The sequence below is a fragment of the Charadrius vociferus genome, unplaced genomic scaffold, assembly GCF_000708025.1.
Source record: "Charadrius vociferus isolate BGI_N301 unplaced genomic scaffold, ASM70802v2 scaffold259, whole genome shotgun sequence".
Lineage (NCBI taxonomy): Eukaryota > Metazoa > Chordata > Aves > Charadriiformes > Charadriidae > Charadrius > Charadrius vociferus.
Window position 1 is genome coordinate 4,832,781 of NW_009661368.1, and position 22,476 is coordinate 4,855,256.

The following is a 22,476-nucleotide window of genomic DNA, read 5'->3' on the forward strand; positions in this document are numbered from 1 at the left end:
TCCCTACACATTTCATATATAGAAGTGCTCCTGTCCCCTGTGCAGTGCCGCATGGAGGCCCTGGACAGGCTGACACTGGCAGCAAAACATTCCTCTTGGGTAAAGAAGGGATGGTTATAGAGGGCAATGGAACTGAGTGGTTAAACTGGAAAGCTGGATCTGCTATGGCTGGACCCAATGTCTGTGAGAAAGGCATCTGGAGATAGATCCTCAATGGGATCTGAGGATCTAATTCTGAAAAATTCTGCCAAGCGTGGTACACAGCCCTCCCTTCCCTCCCCGTGCCTCTCACAGAGCTGCGTGGCAGAATTAAGATCACTTGCATCAAGCGTGCAAGATCCTGTAGCAGGACAGAGGCCACAGGATGATATTTGTGTGTGCACATGACACTGGTGCATTGCTACAGCATCTGATCACACGCAGCTCACCAGATCTGCAGCCATGGAGTCTCAGAGCCTGAGCCCTTGGTTGGGTGACGCTACAAAAAAATCATTTCCCCACTGTCCCAGGGACAGTCCCTCAGCCTCCCTGCACCTTACTGCAAAGCGCTGCAAAGCCACGGCCACCAATACCAGCAGTGGCCAGACACAAGGAAGTGCAGAGCTCCCATCAACTACTGGGTTAACTCCTGGCCACCTGCAGTGCAGAGGACACCATGCTCAGGGCTACCCTTAGCCACCACCCAGCTCTTCTCCCCAGACACAGTGAGCAGCTGGGGGCAAGGCTTTCCCTTTGCAGGGCTTCTCAGTCGACAGCCACAACAGCAAACTCACCGCCAGACCCAGTGACGCTGCTGTTTTCTTTCCAAATCTCCCCAAAAACCACTGCCAAAAGGGAATAGAGAGGGAAGCTGTGACCTGAGGAGGGAACCAAAGGGAAGTCTTAGCAATGGCCCCCAGGACTGCCAGTCTCTGCCTGGGTGACATCCTTGCTGATGGGCAGAAGCAGCAGGACATGACTCCACAAGGCTGAGCTGCCTGTGCTGAAGGGCTGGGGTGACCCAGGGAAGGAGACCTTCCTCCACCAGGAAGGTCTGCCTAGGGCTCACTTACCAACATGATAAGCACTAAATGTTGGAACTTCCCAGCCAACCCTGCAGCATGAGTACAGAAGAAGGCAAAGATCCCCTGTGTGATCTGGGAAAGCAATGTGGAGACATTAATGACTGAGAGTCCCGAGTTCACTGTCTGGATAACTTGCCTGGACATCTTATCCCCCAAGTTCTCCTTCTGCCATGGCAGGTCTCGCACCTGGAAGGCCAGGGACGCAAAGAGGAAGCCACACAGCAGCTGGGTGTAGGGCTTGTGTCCCACGATCATCCTCAGGCAGCTGGCAAAAGGCAGCTCAACCTTCCCCAGGGGACTAAGGGGCCCTGAGAGGAGAGACAGCAGGGCTGGCACTGGAGCTGCCAGAACGAACGTGATGGGGTGGGAGACACAGGGGGATTCTGCCGTTGCATCCAGGGTGCAGCTCAGCTGGGTGAGGAGCTACCGGAGTCTGATATCTCAGTGCAGAGACGACAGCCCCGGTGTCAGCTACAAGCAGGATTTTGCCTCTTTACACTGCGCACACGGGCTGGCCTGCGTAGCTCTGCAGGCTGTGTGTTGGCGAGCCCTGCTCAGTGCGAAGCGGTGAGCTGCAGATCCTGTCCCGGGCCCACAGCTCCCCGCAGGAGCTCCCAGGCAGCAGGAGCCTTCCTTCCTCCAGAGCACCTCCCCTCTCCATTGCAGGAGCAAGACGCTGCCAGCACAAACCAAGGAGGGTCTTGGCATCCAAGTCTGTGTGTGTTTGTGTCTGAGCCCCACACCCAGAGAGCCATCCCCCCACATAGGTGCCCAGCTCCCTCTGCCTCACACCTTCCTCTTCAACCCCCATCCTCACCTCTCATTGCCACTGGGCACCCTTCAAATTGGATCTAAGTGGACCTTACCAGGCTGCTCCCTGACTCCAAAGATAAGAATCAGACAGGACAGGCAATAGATTGAGCCCAGGACCAGGGATGCAAATACATAGGCCCTGCGCTGGAAAACAAGAGACAGTGCACAGTGACAGTGCGGGTACCACGTACAGAGCTGGTGGCACAGCCTGCGGCACCTGCCCCAGAGCTTACAGGAGGAGCAGAGGGCAGACAGGCCAGCCCTTACCGTGTTCTCCAGAGAGTCCGTGAGGCTGTAGGTGCTTGCGTTGGGCAGGGTCTCATTTGACACGTAACAGCCGTTCATCATGCGGGCATGGTAACTGCCCACAATCTGCCCCTGGATTCCTGACCCAAGGAGCGTGCTGAACACCTCCATCCCCATTCCTGCCAGGACGATCAGGAGAGAAACCTCAGTCCCGCTCCCTGGCTGATGGGATACATCCCTCACGGTGAGAGACCAGCTTTGGGAATGGAATTGGAGGCACCAACGTCCAGAGCTGCCTCAGAAAAGATATGATATTTCTGCCTGCTCTGACTTTTTTCCCTTGGCTCCAGCAGTAAACGCTCTAATGTTTGGAATCAATAAATCTGGGTCCCGAGCCCCCTAGGGATGATGCAGATTTAAGAAATGTTTCTGCAGGTAAATTTCTTGCAGAAGATGACTGGTTTCATCCCTGGTTTACCCCATCCACTCTGCAGCCTGATGAAAGCCAGAGGAACTTATTCACCTCTCCTCTGAGGAGGGTGTCCCAGGAACGCAGGCAGCCAGGGGTTGTAGGGGCACAGACACTTACTGTAGGCAGTGGCTGAGTCACGGTCTCTCTGGGTTCCTCCCAGGAACATTGTCAGGGAAGAGTACGGCACATGGTGGCACTAGGGAGAGCACAGTTCAAACACAGCTCTGGCTGCCGCTTCCCTGGTTTGCTGGTCATGACACCCCTCATCCCTACACACAGCAGATAATGCTGCTTTCTGTGCCACCCCTGAACACAGGTGGCTTTTCCCCCTCCTCTTCTGTGATTTGCTCTGTTCCCACAAACCAGTGAAGGAGAAGGTCACATCATCATATACAGGCAGCCCAGCCCCAGATTAAAATGCACCCACCGCTCCATCTCACCATCCCTGCAGGGATGGTCTGCACCATCCTGCATCCCTCACAGCTCCCCAGCTACAGCTCTCCCAGACTCCACTCCAGGTTCCTTCCCAGAGAGGCTGGGGTTGGGACTCCCCAGCTCAGCGTGCCCCTGTTCCTTGCTGTATAAGACAGTCAGCCCCAGGCACTATGTTCCTTACGGTCATGCAAGTCTGGAAGAAGCTGTACATGAACAGGTACCACAGGAATTTCAGGGAGGCGGGGGTGGCATCCGAGAGGGTGAACCACATCATGCAGTAGCAGAGCACCCCGAATGGCATGGAGCATGCAATCCTGGGGAGGAAGCAGAACTGGTCAGATGTGACCCTCAGATAAGGTGGTCACACTTCTCATTACACAAGCTGAGCTATGTAGCACAGCCTCTTCCCCAGCTTCCAAACCACAGCCCAGCTACTGCAAGATCAAGGTCTGTGAGAGGAAACAGCTTTGCTCAAGTCAGCATCCATCAGTCAGGCTGGGAGGAGGCTAAACACAAGCATTGAGAGAAAAAGTAATGTTTAAGTTGTTCAACGTTTCATATTCTCTTGCTTAACTCCTTCAGGTCCTTGCCCTGCTGCAGAACCCTGGAGGCAATGGTAACCCTCTACGTGCACGATCTGCCCGTGGTTAGAGCCTGCTGGAGAGCTGCTGGCACAGCTGACTACCAAACCCTGTAGGTGCCACCATACAGGATTCTCAGAGCACCAAACCTTGTGGCCTTGAAAATGTGAGGCCCCAGGCAAAGAGCAAGTGTACAAGTTTCCCTCTTCTCCTCTTCCATTGCAATGACATATGGACCCCACTGCAAGTTATGTTATCTTTAGTGTCCTTGTGATGTTAAGTTTTTGTAATTCTCCGTAAGCCACAATCACATTAAACTCCCAGTGAGGCGTCCCAGCTACCTCCTTGCACTAGCACTGAAGGAATTTGAGGCAGTGAAGACCGTCCTGAGGCTCCAGCCCAGATACTCACCATGGGATCAGCTTGCCATATTTCCTCCGTGGACTCTTGCTGACTAGGAAGCCAATAGCTGGGTCAGTAACTGCATCCCAGGCTCTTCCAAGGAAAATGATCAAAGAGGCATGGAATGGCTCCAGCTGGGGGGAAATGGAAACCACAGCTCGAAAGGGAAAGAAGTCCTGGGGAAAAGCTGCGAGCAGTCGGCACGATGCGGCTCACTCTAGCTAATGTTTCATCTGCATCCCCTGGTGACCACTCCAAGTGTTGAAATGGCCCAGAAACATCTCCTGAATGCCCACCGACAATATTTGCAACATGCGATTTTGATCCAGTTTGAATGCCTAATTCTGATGAGCATTTCCAAGCGCTTTGGCCACCCACCAAACCCTACCCTTGCCCCAGTTTGGTGAGCTTATGCCACCCCTTTTGCTGATAACCCTATCTCACGTGGCCACTCACCTGCACAACATCCAACAGGAAGATCTGGAGGAAAAATCCGAGGGCATTGCCTGTCATCTGGTAGGGAATACCCCCAACAGCATAGCAAATCTTTCTGCAAAGCGGCAGTCCTGACTTCTCCTGCAGCCAAGACACCAGGGAACAAGCCCACCTGAGAAATGATACGCACCTCTGGCTGACAGCAAACCTCCAGCTGCTGCTTCTTCCACCTGCTGGGTTCTCCGAGGTCCATTTAAATCTTGAGTCATGTCATAACCCCCCACGCACCCACCCATGACTCACCTACCTGTCCTTTGGCTGGGCATCACTCCACCTGACACCCACAAGCACGGTGGACGTGGCAGTTGGGGTGCTGTAGGGTGCTTCCCCATCTGCTGGCAATCTTGGTGCGTGCAACAGGGCAGCAGCCTGGCTTGTGAGATCCTGCTCAGCAGTTTCATATTCTTCATAAGCCTTCAGGGTCTCTTGCACAGCTGCCCTGAGGGGCTGGGCACACCAACAGCCCCTGTCCTCACTCCAGCCCACCAGCCCACATCCACTCCTCGACTAGCCAAAGCCCCAAGGCAAGAGCTGAGCAGCGGGCATCCATCTCATTTGCTTGTCTTGGGCTTGTCTTGTCACCAGGGCCACATCCCTGGTGTTTCACCTTGATTCTCCTGGGAGGCACGTTTGCATGAGATCACAGGCTGCTAATGTAAATGAGATACATATCTAATGCCAGACACCGAACGATCTGCTAAGCTGGTCTAATGTCGTTCTTTCCTATTCTATTGAGCCACAATCCAATGGTTCAAATTCTTTAATATTAAAAAGTACAAATTGCATCAGGCTTAAAGTGACTGTAATGCAGACAGTCCGAGGAGAGAGCCTGCAAAGGCCAGAGCCCAGGGGATTTCTATAAATCAACAGGGAAAGCACAAGGAACGTTTCAGCATGCAGGAAGAGGGCTGATGGCAAAGCCTCTATTTTATTTGGATGTGGTTAGCTTCAGTAAATACCGTACCAAGCCTCAAGTATCTGGCAAGTTCCCAGAAGCAACCTACAGCACTGACTTCCTCCCAGCCCCGAAATGAACTCGCTGTCTATCATGACACACCTCTGCATCACTCAAGACCAGGAGTATACTGCAGAATACAGGGTGAGACCACATAGAAAGCAGACGGCTTGTCTGGGCCCAGCTTTCCCCTTGGCTGAAGCAGCGCATGGCCTTGGCAGCAGCTCGGCTCTCTTACAAGCAAGACCATTGCTAGAGGCCATTTCTGTTGGGATGGGGTCAGCAGTGGTGGGGTTGCAGTGCAGATGCCTGGGGACCAGGGCTGACCTCCCATCTCAGCACAGGCTGCCTTGGATGATGCTCAGGGCTAACACACTTGTTAGGATCTTAGATTCCTGGTCTACACCATGTTTCAGCTTTCCTGATCACCGAGCAGCTCCAGCACAGCTCAGAGTGTGGCAGGCAGTTTGCTGTCCTGCACCCAAAAAATATACAGCCCGTTCTGGAAAGATGCAGAAGGCTCCGCAGAGGGCCATCCCAGGCGACAGGCCCGGTCCAGACATGGCTATAAAAGGCTGCAAGCTCTTCCAGGAAGAGTTCTGCAGAAAAGCAGAGAGTAAGGAGGGATGGACACTTGGCACAGAAACCGCTGTACGAGAGGTTGGGCTGAGGGACAGACTGCATGGTCACATCGACGGCTGGGTAACGGGGAAATCAAGTCAGGAATCACTTCAAATTCCCAGTTGCCCTCATCTCTTGTGGGGTGGGGGGGCAATCTGCTGGTTCCCCAGACTTTTTGGGCTGGAGATGGCTTGTTGTGCTGCTAGCATCAGCTAAGCTGACAGCCACCCTTGAGGGATGACAGACCCTCATTGTAACAGTACTAGGGAGCAGCTTCCAGAAACACAAGCACAACCCCAAAAAGCAGCATGCCAGAAGGCACCGAGTGCCTTTCCCTCACGCAGCAATTAGCAGTAACTCCTCCACAGCCCATGCCATGGAAAAAGCACTGATGCTGCTGTGCCCACCAGGCTGAAGGACCCGGCCTCTTCCTGCACACCCAGGTAACCTCGGCAGCCTGCTTGTGCCTCAGCTTCTGCTCCCAGTTTACTTTCTGCCTTTTACAGCACACAGCAAGAGTCAGGTCCCCTGTATTTCAAATTGCAGACTAACCTTGTCCCACAGGGATGGCTGAAGCATTAAGTTTGCACCACCACTGTGGAGTACTTACTCATACAACATCTTATTTCCACAGCAATTCTGTTTCTAAAATTACAAAAGCATTTCTCTCGACTGTAGGGTTTTGTGGCAGCTTTTGTTCTCTTTATGCTCTCAGCAGGTAGGACAACGCTCTGCGTGTCTCTGCCCATTTCACTTGAAAGTCAGCAACAGCAACAAAACGCAGAGCCTTGCTTTAACAATGTGTTCTTGAGCTTGAGTCATAAACACTTCGAAACACCCCCACAGCTTGCGGCTGCTCGATCCAGGGAGGCTCTGCGTGGGTGTGCGCACTCGCGAGGGTTAGCGTGCACGTGTGAAAAGCATTGCTGCGTGTGAGAAAGAAGCACCCTGGGACGTTGATCTTACCTCTCTGTGGACCACTCTCCTTTGTGGGAGAGCTCCTTCTTGGGTTAACCTGTGCAGCTCAGCATCTTCATGACCACCTGGAAGCATGACTGCAGACACAACCGTGTCCTTCAACGGCACGTGGCGGGGAAGCAGAAGCTTCCTTGCCCAGGGTGAGGAAGAAGTTGCCTTGTACGTGAAAAAGCACACTGCAGGCACAGATCAGAGCTGGATGGAGATTTGACAAATGAAGATACCACATCTGTGGGGCCCCAGGAGGAGCTGATGGAGGGGAAATGACTGGCCCCTGAGGGAGGAGCGTGTCCAGACCCTGCCCATGGAGGCGGGAAGCCTGGCAGCGCTCACAGAGCAGCATGTACTCTGGGCAGTAGCTCCCAGGCTCTCTGCAGGTAAGCAGAGGAATCTGGTAGTCTTCAAAGGTCAAGCTGGGTCCAGCACTTCCTCCCCATCCCAGGGCTGCTGCCACACTGAGATCTTAGGGGTGTGGAGAGGAGGTCCTTTGCCTGAGCTCCAGACCACCGCCAGAACACGCTTGAGCCACTCCAGGACTCCCACCTCAGCACCAGCTGCAAAGCACCAGCGTGTGAAACCCAGAGTGAGCAACCAAAGTGGCTGGAGCAGCCAGGGAGAGGGCAGCGGGAACAGACAGGTTCTCGCCACGGGTCACTCCCCAACAAAGGCCCTCTCTCTCCCAAGCAGCCCAGGAAGACCAGGAGCCCAGCTCTGGCTCCTTATTCACCTGCCCCTTTGTTTTGTGCTCTCCTTAATGGGTACAAGGTGTTGGCACTGCTATAGCCCAGGACAACGTCACTCAAAGTAGGAGGCGTGGGATACATTTTCCTTTCCCTATTAAACGAGATCTGCAATTATCAACCTCTTTCAGTCTGTGAGCTCCTCAGAGATCTCCCATGGCAATGCAGACCGCACACAGTATGTTTTAGCCTGGTGACAAGAAATATGCTTTTCTTAGTCCCCTTTCACAGACCCTTCATCACCCGTAGAGACCAGCAGCTTCGGTATCACAAACCAAAAATTATTCCTACATTAAGAGCAGTAGGAGCCCAGTTACTCAGCACTGGCTGTGTGGGAGCAGCCGAGTTCCCAAGGCAGCGGTGCTCACAGCATGCAGCCAGTCACCGTTAGAAGCACTTGGCAAAGCAAAGGCAGAGGGAGAAATCGGCTTCAGAGGACAGAAGGCACACAGCAAAAGGCTGGCAGGAAAGGGATCGCACCACCACTCTGCCCGCTAATCATCTGTTTGGCACATTTAGCCTCATCAGGCAGCTCTTCAAAACCAGGCTTCTCTAGCTAGATCAAACTCAGTCTCCAAGACTGAACTTATATGCAGCAGCTGGGGCAGAAGAATACCAGCAAACCCCTCTCCCTGCTCTCCTCCCAGGTTACCAAGAGCCACTGGGAGCACTGAATCCCTGTTAGTGTCTCTGTATCACCACCTGTACCCAAAGGGAATGCAAGGAGCCATTCCGCAAGGTTCATCACAATGCTTCATCATCAAAAAATGCATCATCTTTAGCTCAGCCTTGCCTTGTCCAGTGAGGGTTAATCTAAAAACCCTGAATTTTGCAGGCTGAGTCAGAACTTGGTTAATAAGTCACAGTACAACTGAGTCAGCGGCATCTCTCTTCACTGCTATTATACTGACATCCCAGATAACAGATATCACTCACGCTGGACCACAGCCAGTGCAGTGGGAGCCAAATCCCTGTCTCCCACCAGCATATCTAAGCATACATCTCTATAAGAAAGCAAAATACATCTCTTCCCACCCAAGAGGAAAGGGGAAACTCAAAAGGAAATATAAAAAACCTGATTTGTATTTTTTCCTAGGCCATTTTGTACCCACTCACCACACACAATTACTTTTGGATAGACACAAGGTACTTTTGGAAATTGCACTCAGCACTTAATCCGCTGGCTCTTTGGCGCTCATTTACTCTCCAGGTGCAAATAGCTGCATTTTCTGCTCGCGGACTAGAAAGCCAACAGATGACCAACAGTTACCTCCCAGAGTAGCTGTGTAGCTCTCGCTCCCTGGCTAATTCTGTGCATAATTATCTTCAACACAGGAAAGCTTTATTTCTGCTCCGCTCAGATCCTCCCAAAGCCTTTTGTCATGTTGCTCGGTGCCTTACAGAAGGCAGCATCACCCGTTGGGTCTAGACAGGATGTCACGATTGCTAGTGCAGCACGGGGAGCTCTCAGCCCGCCTCTGCACAGGAGCGGGTTCAGCTTTGTGGTGGAAAGGCAGATTTTGGTGAAAAGCACCAATCACACTGTTAATCACTGCTATACACTGAGCTACTTGCCGCAAGCAATGAGCTTTCTAATAGCGCCGTGTGCTGAGGCCTGAAATCTAACCAAACCAGCTTGCCGTACCCTGCGCACACCAAGGGGCAAAAGGACAATACTTCTTCCATTGCTACACTAATCTTTTGCTACTGGTTGCTTAGAAATAGGTTTTCAAAGAATAGGGAAAGCACTCAGCAACAGTGCAGCTACATTCGTTTTTCTGTTGCACAAATGGCAGCAAAATGTTCAGAGAAGCCAAAGCTCTGCAGTTTAAGAAACAAGGTCATGTTGGAGTTTACTCACTGCAAAGGAAAGGTCCCTTCCCCAGAACCCCCTTCTCCACTGCAGAAGCATGAGATCTTATCTCTGAAGGCAGCCCAGGGGCCCGGGAATGCATGATACAAACAACTCCAATCCAAACCATGCTAGCTCGACAGCTTTTCTCAGGGTACTATGACCTAGAGATGGGCCGCTCAGGCAAGGCAGCCCCGCTGGAGAAAAAAAAAATAAGTAAAAAAAAAAAAATAGTCTAAAGCCAGCAAATGGGACTATTTTGGCACAGAAGCAAGTGGCAGCATTTGGATATGTTCCACTAACAAGTTCTCCAGAGGTTGACGCCTCCTTGACTGCTCTAAGCACAGCCAGTGGCTCTCGTGTTCCCCTTAGCACAGCTGCCTTCTCTTGGTGGAACGGGAGTTGTGACTTCAACAGGCACCAAGGTGGGTGAGACAGGAGAAGAAGAGCTACTGTAGGCCCCATAAGCCAATAAAGAGTTAATTTAACAAGTAGTCACAAAATGTACCTGAGTAAATAAGAACATCTGGAATCTATTCAGGAACACCCAGCGCTGGGACAGACAGGCTCAGTGCAGACAAGACAGAACAGCAAATAAGATAAGCATTTAGGAATGTAGTAAATAAGTCAGAAAATGATAAATTAGTAAATTGAGAGGTGCTTGACACAGGAGCTGTTCAATTACCAAAGATGTGGGCCTGTTGCATAATTAGTATTATACTACTCTCTGTAGAAAAGCATAATAGGGAAACGCGGGACTCATTTGGAAAAAACTTTTGCTAACAGGTAACTAGAAAGGATTTCTCTTCCCGTTTCTGTTGAAGTCTGCGGGATCCCTGCTGACAGCCAGCCCCATCACCGGGCCAGCAGCTGCAATAAGCTGCTACCTCAGTTTAGGCGGTGTGTGTTTGCACTTGTTCCACCAGTATTGCCGTAGAAGCCCAGTTAGCGCTTTGGCAGCAGCCAACGTACGGAAGTCCCCAAGCAGTCTGCAGTGACACACACTCCACCGGCTCCCAGAGCCACTCACCGCCATCGTGCCTGTTCTGTATGTTTATGCCACGTGGTACAGCACATGCATTATTTAGCAGAGCAAGAAGGAGACTTGCAGCTGAAGTCTCAGCAGACATCAACTACCTTTAGGCTTTTTTTCCTTCATAAAGTAAAGTGAAACTGCTTAAAACACACCACGAAAGCTGTCAGGGCGATCACACCTCATTTACAAGGACTGTAGGTGAGGAGACCCAGCTCTGCGTGATTAAGCGAGTGTGTGCGCGATGGCTAATTCCCTTCACACCAGGCAGAGCACTGATGCGCACGTTCACCGCTGCTGTGCCTGAAGGACAGGTACAGCAACACGCAGCTCACAGAAGTCTGTTCTGAGTCTCGAAGTGCAAGAGGAGCTGAAAGGCTTCTCTTTCATCAGGGATGCAGCTGGGTCACCAGGAAAGCCACCTGGCAGCAGGCACGGCTGAGAACCGCAGGCTTCAGCTTCCCAGCTCTGCCTTGAGTGACAGACACCCTTCCTTGGATGATGCCAGGTGTTTACCATACAAGCGCCAATGGAAACCCACAACCTGGTAAGAAAAACAACTTTGTTGCTTAATTAAAACTGTCATTCAAAATTACCAGTCTCCATCTATAAACATTCTGGTTCACCAATAGAAACAAGACCATTTAGAAGCTGTAAGGGGGTAGCATTGTTTTGCTTTCACAATCTAGCAATCCTTCAATGGGCTTACCTAAACAGCAAACTCCTGAACAGACACCAGCTTCTGCCCAAGGATTAACACAGATATCGCAGGTCCTCCCCTCATGGTGGTGGGCTTTGAAGAAACCCATAAGCATCTTGTTTTACTATGGCACCAATCCCTCAAGCCAGTTTTCCACTATAACTACAGAGTCAGAAGAAACATCAACTTAAGGTCCTTTTTTTTTGATAGCGAAGGATCTGTAAAGCAGTGCTGCTTTTGAAAGAAAACCACCCTGACTGAACTTCCGAAGAACATCTCAGGAGCCCACTGACATCCTTTTAACCACTCCTCTAAATAAAGACACTGGGGAACTGAAGACCCACCCAAGAAGCAGCCATGGCATGAAGGTCACTTTCTCCTTCTGGAAAGATTTAGTGTTTTCCAGCAACAAGGAGCAAAGATTAAATTAAATATAACTGAGTATAACCAAAGGCAACAAGAAAAAAAAAAAGAGTTAGACCAAAATTTACAGTCACCCTCTTGTAGCTGCAGGTGTCCCCACTGTGATTTCTTGCTCCCTATCTCTTGTCGCTGCTTCCATTTATCTTCTAGCTGAGCCACCGGAGTTTTGTGCCGAAACAAGCCAAGCAGCTAGCTGCTTTGTGCTGTTAAAGTTATTTTACCCAAAGAAGCAGCTGAAGGTGCTATGTACCTGGATGTTCCTACACCACTGAAAAACTACTTTTCCAAATGCACTGGGGTAGCAGAACCTCCTGAGGTAGGCAGACCCCAGATCATGCAAGAAACATAGACCAGAAAAAGAACCCATGGGAAAAGCAGCATTACAGAGGGGAGGCAGAGTTCCCAGGAAACAGTGCAAAATGCTATCAGAAAACACAGGAACTAAATCTTAGCAACGCGGACATGTGAAAAGGAAAAAGAGGAAACAATGAACTGTGTATGAAGGAAAAATATCCAAGGAAGTCCTACAATTACCCATCTAAGGAAAGGAAAACTGTTAAAATACAGCACTCAAAGAAAACCACTCAGATACAGTGAAAGACATCAGCCCCAGCTAGGACAGCACAGTCATAAAGCTGGGCTGTATCTTGTCATACAGAAATTGCAAAGAAGTAGGTTTTCATGTGAGACATGGAGCACTGCCTTAACACCAGCGTGTGAAAGACCAGGAAGACAGGCAGGACTCCCCTGTGGAGGGAATGATCAGAGAAAAAAAGCAAAATTTCAAAGTGAAACACTTTTCTGGGCAAAGGAGAAAAAGACACTTTTTTTGCAGGCATAAAGTTTCAGAAAAGCCCAATCTCAGCCTATGACTCTGTTAGAACAGAGACTCAGAGTGATAAAGGAAGATTTTATGAGAGAGAAAGTCAAAAAACCTCACTAACAACCATGACAAACAATAGGAGCATCAGAAACCAGCATTTACCTTCCCGCAGGAGCACGTCAAACACTGAAGAGCTGCACAAGTGAGAAGGAAGGTGATTTTCCACACACACTCCCAGCTTTTTTCCTGTTCTGGTAATTTATCCCTTCCCCATTAATTAGCCTGGCTGTCATTTTTTGCTTTATAGCTTATTTTATGGTGAAACTTTGCTTCCAATTTGTTCCACAGGCTCTTTTGTCAACTTTGGAAGAAGATACGCCTATCGTGGTTACTGATACCGCTTCAGTGCTCCACTTGGGCACACTTCAGATACCCTGGCGGCAGGGCAGAGCTGATCCTGGTCACCAGGAGATAAGCACTGCTCGTTACTTACAAAAACAAAAGCCAAGAAAAGAATCAGAGGAAGAAGGAGTCGGCAGCGGCGTCCCAGAAGGTCTCACAGCCACCCAGGAGCACAAGGTGCAGGTCCCCGCAGACAACAGGGAGCCGGCAGAGTTTTTCAGCAGGAGCCTTCGAGGTGGAGAGCAGCTTCTCTGCAGCACTGCCACCCTCTGGCTCAGGGGGAAAATTGGCTTTTCCTGGCAGAGGAGCGTTCCCGAGCCTGGAGCCTCTCTGAATTTAGCAACTTTCCGTCTCACTGGCAAGGAGAGAGCTGGAAGGAAACCTGGATGTGAAACTTCCCATCAGTGAGAAGAATCTGTGCGACAAAATCCTTGGGGTCGGCAGCTACATGAGTTGCTGTCTAGCTCCCAATCCTCATTTAATTTGGGGGCATCAATGTCTCTAGCTCCTCCAGCCAAAGACCGCAGACACCAGCTAGTCACCACCTCAGCCCTCTGATGCCACCAGCTAACCAAGGCAGAAGCAGGAAACAAATAACGTGTACTCTTTCTGTTAGATAAACTTTTTTTTCTGGGTCTAGGGGCACATCCTGGCCAGCTTTCTGGAAGATGTTGTCCCAGGTCCCCAAAACAGCACATGTGAAGAAGATCAGGATACAAGAACACCTCCGATGAACAATTAAAAATGAGTGACTTGCCACAAGGCATTGTTACTATATTTAGCTCTGAGGGAAATTCCCTTTCTGAATTCTCTCCATACTGGTTCACACAGATTACTAAATGATCGTAATACATAACATCAAGTGATGGAGGCAGGCAAACCCCAGGTTCACCTGTCAGAAAAAGTCTTTTAAAATGCTGCTGAGATTTTTGATCTCATTCAGCTGAAGACAGCTCAGCACTGGGAAGCCTTCTCGTCGAGCAGCCCAAAGCAGTAAGTGTAGACATCTGTATGACATCATCCAAAACACGAGAAGAGGTGGTAGCCATTATTAGAAAGGGTCAAACGCCGTTTTCCTATTTTGCGGGCTTTTAATGGTAATTTTCACAATAATTTACAATTTGCTGTTATGCACATTATAGATCTATTTAGTAACGAAAAACATAAGTTAATTCAGCTCTCATTTGAGAAACTGTTGTAAAAATGCCCTTGCTAAGGTCTGGCATCTACTCCTGCAGTTCTGTATTAATACAGGCAGCCAAGCGAGTTTCTCATGCTGAACCTGTCCAACCTGCTGGCCCTCCCCCAGCCTGCACGTCCCTAGAGCTACTTCTCTGCTCACACCAAGGTGAGGACCTGGAAACTTCAGAGTTATGAGGGGGGGTGGACTTACAGCGCAGCAGCCGCAGGGCTCCAGCGTGACTAAGGCAGGAAGCAGACAGCATGCTCCAACCTTTCACGGGGCAGCGATCCAGCCTCTCCCACAGGGCTACGGCTGGTGCGGCGCAGCCCCCAGTTAGCTGGTGTCTGGAGGCCCACAGTTCAGCACAGCTCTGAGTTCTGCTCCGAAGCTCAGGGCTAGGACAACAAGCACGCTGCGGGTCGGCGCAAAGTGCCGTGGCACAACGCTAGATGGCAACTAGTATGCGTGATGCTACACCAGCGCTACCAGTCCCTCGTGTCTAGGCGTAAGGAATTCACCCGCAGGATTCTGTTCAAAGGAAAGAAAGATATGGAGACCTGAGCCCAAAACACAAACTGCAGGACAGACCGAAGCTGGAGAATTCCAGGTGTTCAGCTACGTTAGTCCTCAGCAGACGAGAGGAAATAAATCAAAAGGTATCACAGCCTTGAGTTTTTCTACCTGAGGTGTTTTCATCATCTCAATAATTCACCTCTTAAAATAAAACTTGCTTTTCAGTAAGATAGACCCTGTTTGCCTTTTACTTTCAGACACTTCAAGCTGATTCACCTTTGTACGTTCTTGGAAAGAAAAAGTCAGCAGCAGGGTTTGTCAGAGAAATGCAATACAGCAAACTAAAACTGCAGTCAGTCTGGACTGCTGGAGAAAGTGCAAGCAGAGCAGGTGGGTACTGCAATGAATGCCCCTAAGAGTTCTGCTGAGGGAAGGAAAGTCAGGACTTTCTCTCCGGAAAAGCCCAAGAAGAGTGTTAAACCTTGCACCTGCACACACGCATTGGAGTTTTCCCCACACTGAACAACAGCTGTTTCACAAAGACTTCTCCCCCCCCCCCCCCCCGGGCTTTTACAGCAGTGTAACCATTATCCTGACAATCAGATCACCCAATCTTGTATAATTTATATTTAATGTGCGAAAATAAAGGAAGCACTTTGCAGCAGTCCCTGGAGGAGAGGGAAGAGCAAAAAGACTGTGATGAGCAGTCAATTGGCAAAGGACAGAAACTGCTCCCTGGGAGCTCCCTTCCCCCTTACCTTCCTCCCCTCTAAAGAGCGCAGTAACACAATCCACAAAGGTAACTGAACTCTTGTGGGAGAATTTCTGGCACAATAGGCTGCAGCTCCTTTCAAAACGGATTCGTTTCGTTTATTTATTTTAAAGTCCACTGATCATCATCACAAAAAAAAAACCAACCCATGGGAAATGCAACTAAAGAGAAAAAAAGTCCAACCAAGACCTAAGAACCCAGAGCTACAAGTAGATGTGAGCCTGTGTCGCACGGCGCAGGTGCACACACAGGACGAGACGACACATGCGCGCTGCAGGCAGGCGTGTGGCGAGAGGTGGGTTCCTTTATGTTAACCGCTGAACAATGACAGCGTTGAGCAGGTTGGCTTCCTTCAGGGTTTGGTTCTCATCAGTCAGCTCTTTATTTGGGAAGGTGGTCATGAGGACGAAACTGGTGGCAGCCATCGCTGGCCGAGCATCTACTATGAAGAGCCGGATGTCACGGATCCTGTCCAAAGGGATCAAACACACAAGGGTGATCCTGTTACTGAACATTCTGTAAAAGCGCATGGCAGCAGCCTAAATTCACCCTTTCCAGAGCATGCAACCCTGCAGTTGCTGCACTTGGTTCTTCAGCTAACCGTAGAGGCCACAGCCAGACAATTCTGATTTAATCTACTCCTCCGTAGACTCCCATTTAGTGAAATAACACAAGCTGATTTATAAGCTAAAGATTTACAACTAAATATTCTTTTACACTGCCCAACAGGAACATCTGTGTTGTCAGGTAGCTATTTGAAATTGAAAGTTTCTGAACCTTTCAAGATGAACAGATTAACAAATTGCTTGACACAAGCTGCTGTAAGTGACTGAGCTCATCACACATAGCATAACCTGGATGATCTCAACTCCTAAGAGCAGCCATAACAACAACATGGGATCTATTTCCTGAACCCAATCATAGAAGATGGTTTTTGTAGTTTTTTGCACCATGCTTGATTCTCATATAGAAACTCAAGGAATAAGTATAAACAAACGGCTACACTCTTTGAGATCAGGTAGGTGAGAAAGACTTCAGGACAGAAGTCTAACGAAGCAGCAGGGTATACAAGCCAGCTTTGCTCGTCCTAGCGAACTGAACTGCTGTAAGAGCATCCCTTGGTGCTCCATCCAGCACAGGGAGTAGCCAAGTAGAAAAGTCTGACCTGAATGTCAGAAACCAAGTTCCTAATTATCTGACAGTTTCTAAAGCCCTTAGAAGAGATTCAGTTTTTTATAGGTGACATCAAGGAATACTATTTGCTAATTCTGACCCTTTCAGGTGCAGTATCACTAGCTATAATCCATCACTATTTGGAAAGAAAATCCCGTCCTTCTAACAGTTAATGACTGCCTTAAAACCCCACAGTAATTTTATTCCTATTCACCTATACAGAAGGATCCCCAGCGCTCCCTTTAGCAGGCTAGCCAGGATTTTAACATCTGCTCCATCTGTGCACAGTTGGCAGTGTCATTCAGGCCTTCCCAGTTAGCAACCTGTGTTTCCTGTTGCATTTGTACCTGTGATTGTGGTTAAACTTCTGGACCAGTCGCCCACCGTCAGCGAGCCGGATTTGGATGTTGGTGATGGGCTCCGACTCATCAATAGCGATGGCAGAACTGGCTTTGGCTTCATTCTCTGCCTGCTGGGCTGGCGAGCTGGTGCCCATCACCTGGGGGGCAGTGCTGAGAACGGGGAGACACAAGACGAGCTGATAAAAACCAAACAACTCGCCTGGCTGCAGGGCGCCAGGAGTCAGGCAGTGAGCTTAACACCTGCTGCCCCAACTACCAGGGTTCCCAGTCAAGAGACACCAATGCAAGTTGGGAAGCAAGAATTTAGGAGTCAGCTAGTCAGCAGGCACTTGTCTGGAACTTCACCTCTACCATCTCTCTTTGGAGCATCACACCATGGGTCTTCACACCCCCACAGGAACAGGCGCAGTGTAATTTGGAAACACTGCTTCTACGTGACATGCTGTGGTGGATCCAAACTAGGGATCCGCCTCCTGCCACAGAAAGGCTCAGCCATCTCGCAGTACATGCCAGTAAACCTCACTTCCTCTCTTAGAGGAACACCTCCCATACCACAGGCATCGAGTGCCTTTTCTTCAGAAAGATGAATCAAAAGGATCAATCTAGCAAAACTCTCAAGTGACTTGCATCACACACATAGCAAACCAGCACTGCTGTCTTCTCACCTGCCCAGCTTCTGTCCTTCTCCAGTAAAAGCTTTGAAGACACTTTTAGGTTTCACATACTCCTCATCACGGTGATCCTCCATATCCAGGTTCACTTGTCCGCCCCGTGCTAACCTGCGCAGCTCTGCCGGGACTTCCCTGCAAAGAGAGTGTCCTAAGGCAGCTGCCTGAAGAAACAAGTCCAGAAAGTGCAGAGAAAAGTGCCAGCCACAGACCTCTGGAATTTCAGGAATCACAGCGAGCCCTTGCTTAATTAACATGGCAATGCACACCTCCCCACTAACAGACATAAATTAAAGGTTACTTTTCCCTGGCCCTCGCCTGGAGTGACATAGTGCATCAAAAATCCTCAGCCCAATATGAAAGTCTGTTTGTTCACTTCAGACTCTCAAGGCCCCATACAAACCAAGGCCACTTCCCATTTATCTGAAGTAAATGTTCATGTCTGCCCTCCCATAGGTTCCATATTAAGAATCTAGTTCTTATAAGACATCTCAGGTGAAACGTGCCATCGATTCCACAAATGCAAACAGCTATTCTTTCTCATCCCTCTCACTACATACCCTCTGCGGATATCATCGAGAAACTGAGCGTTGGACGGATCCTGGTAGCTCCTCAGTTCTCCGCTGTCCAGACTGAATCCACTCTTCCAGAGCTTCAGTACAACATGCACCTGCAGCAGCCCCCAAACAACAATCAGCCTCACTGAAACATCTCAGTAAGAATAATAACCAGACACAAAGTTCCAGACTGGCAGAGGAATTTCAAGAGGCAGAAAACATTCCAGCCAGGTTCCTCTGGGTTGAGGGAAAAACCCAATGCACTGGCTATGTAATGGTCATGCATCAACTCCTAGACAGTGGCACCACAGACCCCTTTTTGATAAATATGGCTGAAGAGTCAAGAGCGTGCTAGGTGAGAAGCCGAAACCAAACTCCCACCACTGCCTAGATGCATATTTGCTCAGAAACCACGCACAAGAGAATCTCGCACTGATGCTGTTAGCTCCACATCTCCTCAATGGATAAAAACCAGTTAATCGCCCAGGGCTCTTTGCGCACTATTTTTCACACTGTGCGCTTCTAAGGAACACTCAGATTCTTAATCAAAAGTTCATCAGAAAACTGCTTACCCAAGATCCAAGCATCTACTATTTTCTAATCAGAAATCCCACGAGAAGCAGGATTTACCATACTTCTGTCCTCTTGAATTTCTATCAAGCTTTACAATTCTCTGGGCTTGCAAGCCGTGTAGCTATAGCAGAGAAATCCCTCAGGTGACATCTACAAAACAGAACAGAGAGATACTCACATCCTGAGCAGAGTTCTGTCTCCTCTCTCCTGCCACATAAGCAGACTCCTCCTCTGGAGTAGCCCCGAGGCGATACCCTCCCCCTGCGAAAGGCTGCAAGAGAGAGGAGCAGGCAAAGAGATTATAGAATGACACGAACCCAAGACAGCTTGCTTCCCTTTCCCCAACACCGTTATGGATGAACAGGGGGGCTTCGTGGCATCAGCACGATTGCCCTGCAGGCACAGTCACCAGCCTGAACAATTAATAAATATGGCACAAGAAAGTGTCTTCTCTTGCCACTGTGAAACACGAATTGGAGCTACACTAAGAGAGGAGTCCAGACTCAGCTCTCCTTTTAAGATAATTCCAGGACTCCACAGTACCAAACAGCTGTCATGGTGGGAGCTTTAACTGAAACGGGGAACAGAAGGAAGAAGAACTCATCACTCCTCACTTTAGGCTTGCTAGTCTCGCCACCACTCTTGGCTGTCCGATCAACCGCCACTGCACCATGCTCCTTTGCTCCTTTGAACAGATCCTCCACCAGTTCATTGGGACTCTTCTTCCTCGGAGGACCAACGATCTGCTGTCCGCTTCTCTCTGAGCCACCGGCATAAAACCTAACAGAAAGCACACAGCTTCTGGGTAAGACTGGACCGCTGCTTCTCCAGGAGACACATGTGACAGGACCCAGCAGTTTTATACCAGGATTCAGTTCATTTTTGTACAGCTCGGATCTACAAATATTAGCTGCTACCAGCTGATCTCCTACTGTAGCCACTTACGTGTTCCTGTACTACAGAGACCTTCTTTTTACGTCAGTTACTGTAAAATTATCCATTGATCAATAGCAATAAAGTGATAATAACTGTCTCAGACCTAGCAAGAGAAACAGCCCAGACAGATAAGGCTCAGTTTCAAATGCTATATTACTAAGCTCAACAAGACTTCCAGCAAATCTCTGGCCTGTCAGATGGAAGATGGGCAACATCTAACTGGTATTTTGAGGGAAGGCAGACGCTGATGCTACACTGAAAGATCACCACACAGAGGATGGATCTGAACTAGAAGCAATGAATGCAGTCAGTGAAGTGCAATTAAGCACTTCTGGAAGATTGGGTTTATTAGCTTCCAGATGGCTTGTAAAACATACAGAGCAAGCTCACATCTGTTTGCAGAAAACCACGCAGCCTACCTAGACTGAACCATCAGTTCCATTCAATTTACCTTGCCTGATAACCTTAAGGGTATTTAACTACTTACAGCAGTAAGTAGTACTTGCTTAAAAACAAACACAAAACCTCAAAACCCCAACCAAAACCAACCCCAAAACCCCAAGCAGAAAGAAAAACAATCCCTGCATTATTCCCACATTTCTGTTCTCTATGGACACGGATGATGATCTGGGCTTTTTTCTATTCTTAAACGAGGGCTTCCACATCCTACCTTAGACTCTCTCAACAGCACAATTCAGCAAGGAAAACTGATGTTTATACAACCATGCTGAACAGATGCTTGTGCACAGCTTTTGTACTGACCAACCTTTGTGTGTCAAACCTCAGATTTTTCACAACAGGAATTTCATCTCAACTTAAATCTGCTTTTAAAAAAAAACCTACACAAGTCGCCAGCCATCACAAAAGCGATGGGGTAAACACACAGGCTTTAAGTCTTTAACTGAAAACTTACCGCTGTCCCTCCTCCTCTTCATCATCATCCTCCTGTGCATGAACAAGGTCTCTAAACGATGTTACTCTATGGTCACTGCAAAAGTCAGAGAAGTACGTCAGCCTCACGACACATTTCAACAACATAAGCAAAAGCTCCTGAACACTGCAATTAGGCTGAACCCGTTCTGCTTTAAGGGTCTGATTCATTACTCTATGAAATGACAGGTCAGCAGTGGTGTAACCGAATGGTGAATCAAACTCTTGGACCTCTCTGCCAACTACACCAACAGAAAACAAGCGCAGATGCACTGGTGGGGGCACAGACGGCGGCTGCTGCCACAGAAAAAGCGACGAGTCTTCAGTCACCTTCCTCACTCGCATACCGAAGCCATCACTTCCAAACCTGCACAAGCACAGGGTTCTCCTCCCGGCCCCAGGACAGTGCAGCCTCCGTGTCCCTCCTCTCTTGTTGTTTCTGCCAAGGCTTTTAGCTGTCGTTGGCTGTTAGCCAAACTGAAACTGGGTTCTTCTGCAATATGGCCTTTATTCACCAAAGCCTGAACCAAGAGCACTTTTCCTTCAAGACATACTCAGTAACTCCTTTTCTTTAAAACTGGATAGTATTTCCCTACTGCACAGGGATTTGGTACAGCAAAATTAACTACTTTTTGTAAAATGCTCAACTTGATCAGATTAGGTGTCACAAAAAATTAGAAAATATTTTTCCTGTGGAGATACAATCTGCCCAAACAAAAGCATTACCAACTAATTGTCTTCTAACCTCAAAAGACAAATCAAGTTTTCCTGAGCAATGAGGCAAGTTGTCCTAACTGATCTTTGGATTAGTTGTGCAATAACATCTACGCTTGCAATGTATAAAAGCTGAGGTTTTCACAACTTCTAGAGAGCGATACGGGGTGAAGCAGAACTGAACACAGAGCTATTTCTCCTGAAAATTAATATACATCAATGCTTTAGACAAAGCTTGTGTTTTTACCCAAACAGTTTTCGCTGTCAGGTTTACAAGCTGCCGTTAAACAGATTGGCCTGAGCTGAAGCTCTTTCCTCACCTGGCTGCAGTGCCTCTGGATATAGAGCTGGGAGTCGGCTGCGGAAGAGTCAGAATGTCCTCATCACCCCCGTCCTCATAGAAACTGGCAAGCGCAATCTGGAAAGGAACATCACAGGAGCTTTTCAGGATGAGAGCAAATATTCCGGAACAGTGGAAAAAGAACACAAAAATAACATAGCTGAAGCTTATATCATGTTGGACCTCTTAAGGCACATCAACACTGAAAACATTTCATGTAATATCCCCATTTGGAGATCCTAGCAAAGACAAAACATTGCCAACTTCAAATGTTTGGCTTTGTAGGACATCCACCACTACAGGTACGCCAGAGCAACTTCCCCAATGGGAGGCCCTTATTCTGCAATATTTCTACGGGGGTTATACTAAGATTACTCTTCTAAAACAGCTGCTTTTGTGACACTCTTGAGTAGACTGGGAGTTAATTAAACACAGGCACATGGTTTGAGGGGGATAGGAGACAGCAGCGGGTCAAAGCAGTGACCGATTTCCCCCTTAATTTGGGGGTGGAGGGGCTGCTGCTGGCAGTACGGACAGCCTCGCGAGCGTTCAAGGAAAACCCAGGCAATCCCGGCAAAACCCGACCCCTCGCCGCCTGCTAGAAATTAGGTATGTTCAAATTAACCAGAGAACCGGCACGGGCTCCGGCCCCAGACAGCCCCCGCACCCGCGGCACCGCCTCAGCCCGACCCTGTCAGCACGGCGACCGCCGCCGAGCGA

At 49.1% G+C, this 22,476-nt stretch overlaps 2 protein-coding genes across 2 annotated transcripts in view; both read right to left on the reverse strand.

Moving 5' to 3' along the window:
- Nucleotides 1–10,690, reverse strand: part of LOC104294004 (sodium-dependent lysophosphatidylcholine symporter 1-like) — an 11,955-nt gene extending 1,265 nt beyond the window's left edge. Inside the window, exons 1-9 of the mRNA XM_009893558.1 lie at nucleotides 10,685–10,690; nucleotides 4,470–4,589; nucleotides 4,023–4,147; nucleotides 3,212–3,344; nucleotides 2,713–2,791; nucleotides 2,145–2,302; nucleotides 1,931–2,021; nucleotides 1,251–1,372; nucleotides 1,053–1,136 (exon numbers count right to left, since the gene is read on the reverse strand). Of these exons, the coding sequence (XP_009891860.1) occupies nucleotides 1,053–1,136; nucleotides 1,251–1,372; nucleotides 1,931–2,021; nucleotides 2,145–2,302; nucleotides 2,713–2,791; nucleotides 3,212–3,344; nucleotides 4,023–4,147; nucleotides 4,470–4,589; nucleotides 10,685–10,690 (918 nt within the window). The remainder of the gene's footprint in view (nucleotides 1–1,052; nucleotides 1,137–1,250; nucleotides 1,373–1,930; nucleotides 2,022–2,144; nucleotides 2,303–2,712; nucleotides 2,792–3,211; nucleotides 3,345–4,022; nucleotides 4,148–4,469; nucleotides 4,590–10,684) is intronic.
- A 4,886-nt stretch (nucleotides 10,691–15,576) lies between these two features.
- Nucleotides 15,577–22,476, reverse strand: part of NSFL1C (NSFL1 (p97) cofactor (p47)) — an 8,995-nt gene continuing 2,095 nt past the window's right edge. Inside the window, exons 2-9 of the mRNA XM_009893560.1 lie at nucleotides 21,737–21,834; nucleotides 20,686–20,760; nucleotides 19,451–19,616; nucleotides 19,015–19,107; nucleotides 18,267–18,376; nucleotides 17,704–17,841; nucleotides 17,024–17,188; nucleotides 15,577–15,971 (exon numbers count right to left, since the gene is read on the reverse strand). Coding sequence (XP_009891862.1) covers nucleotides 15,809–15,971; nucleotides 17,024–17,188; nucleotides 17,704–17,841; nucleotides 18,267–18,376; nucleotides 19,015–19,107; nucleotides 19,451–19,616; nucleotides 20,686–20,760; nucleotides 21,737–21,834 — 1,008 coding nt within the window. The 3' untranslated portion in view covers nucleotides 15,577–15,808. The remainder of the gene's footprint in view (nucleotides 15,972–17,023; nucleotides 17,189–17,703; nucleotides 17,842–18,266; nucleotides 18,377–19,014; nucleotides 19,108–19,450; nucleotides 19,617–20,685; nucleotides 20,761–21,736; nucleotides 21,835–22,476) is intronic.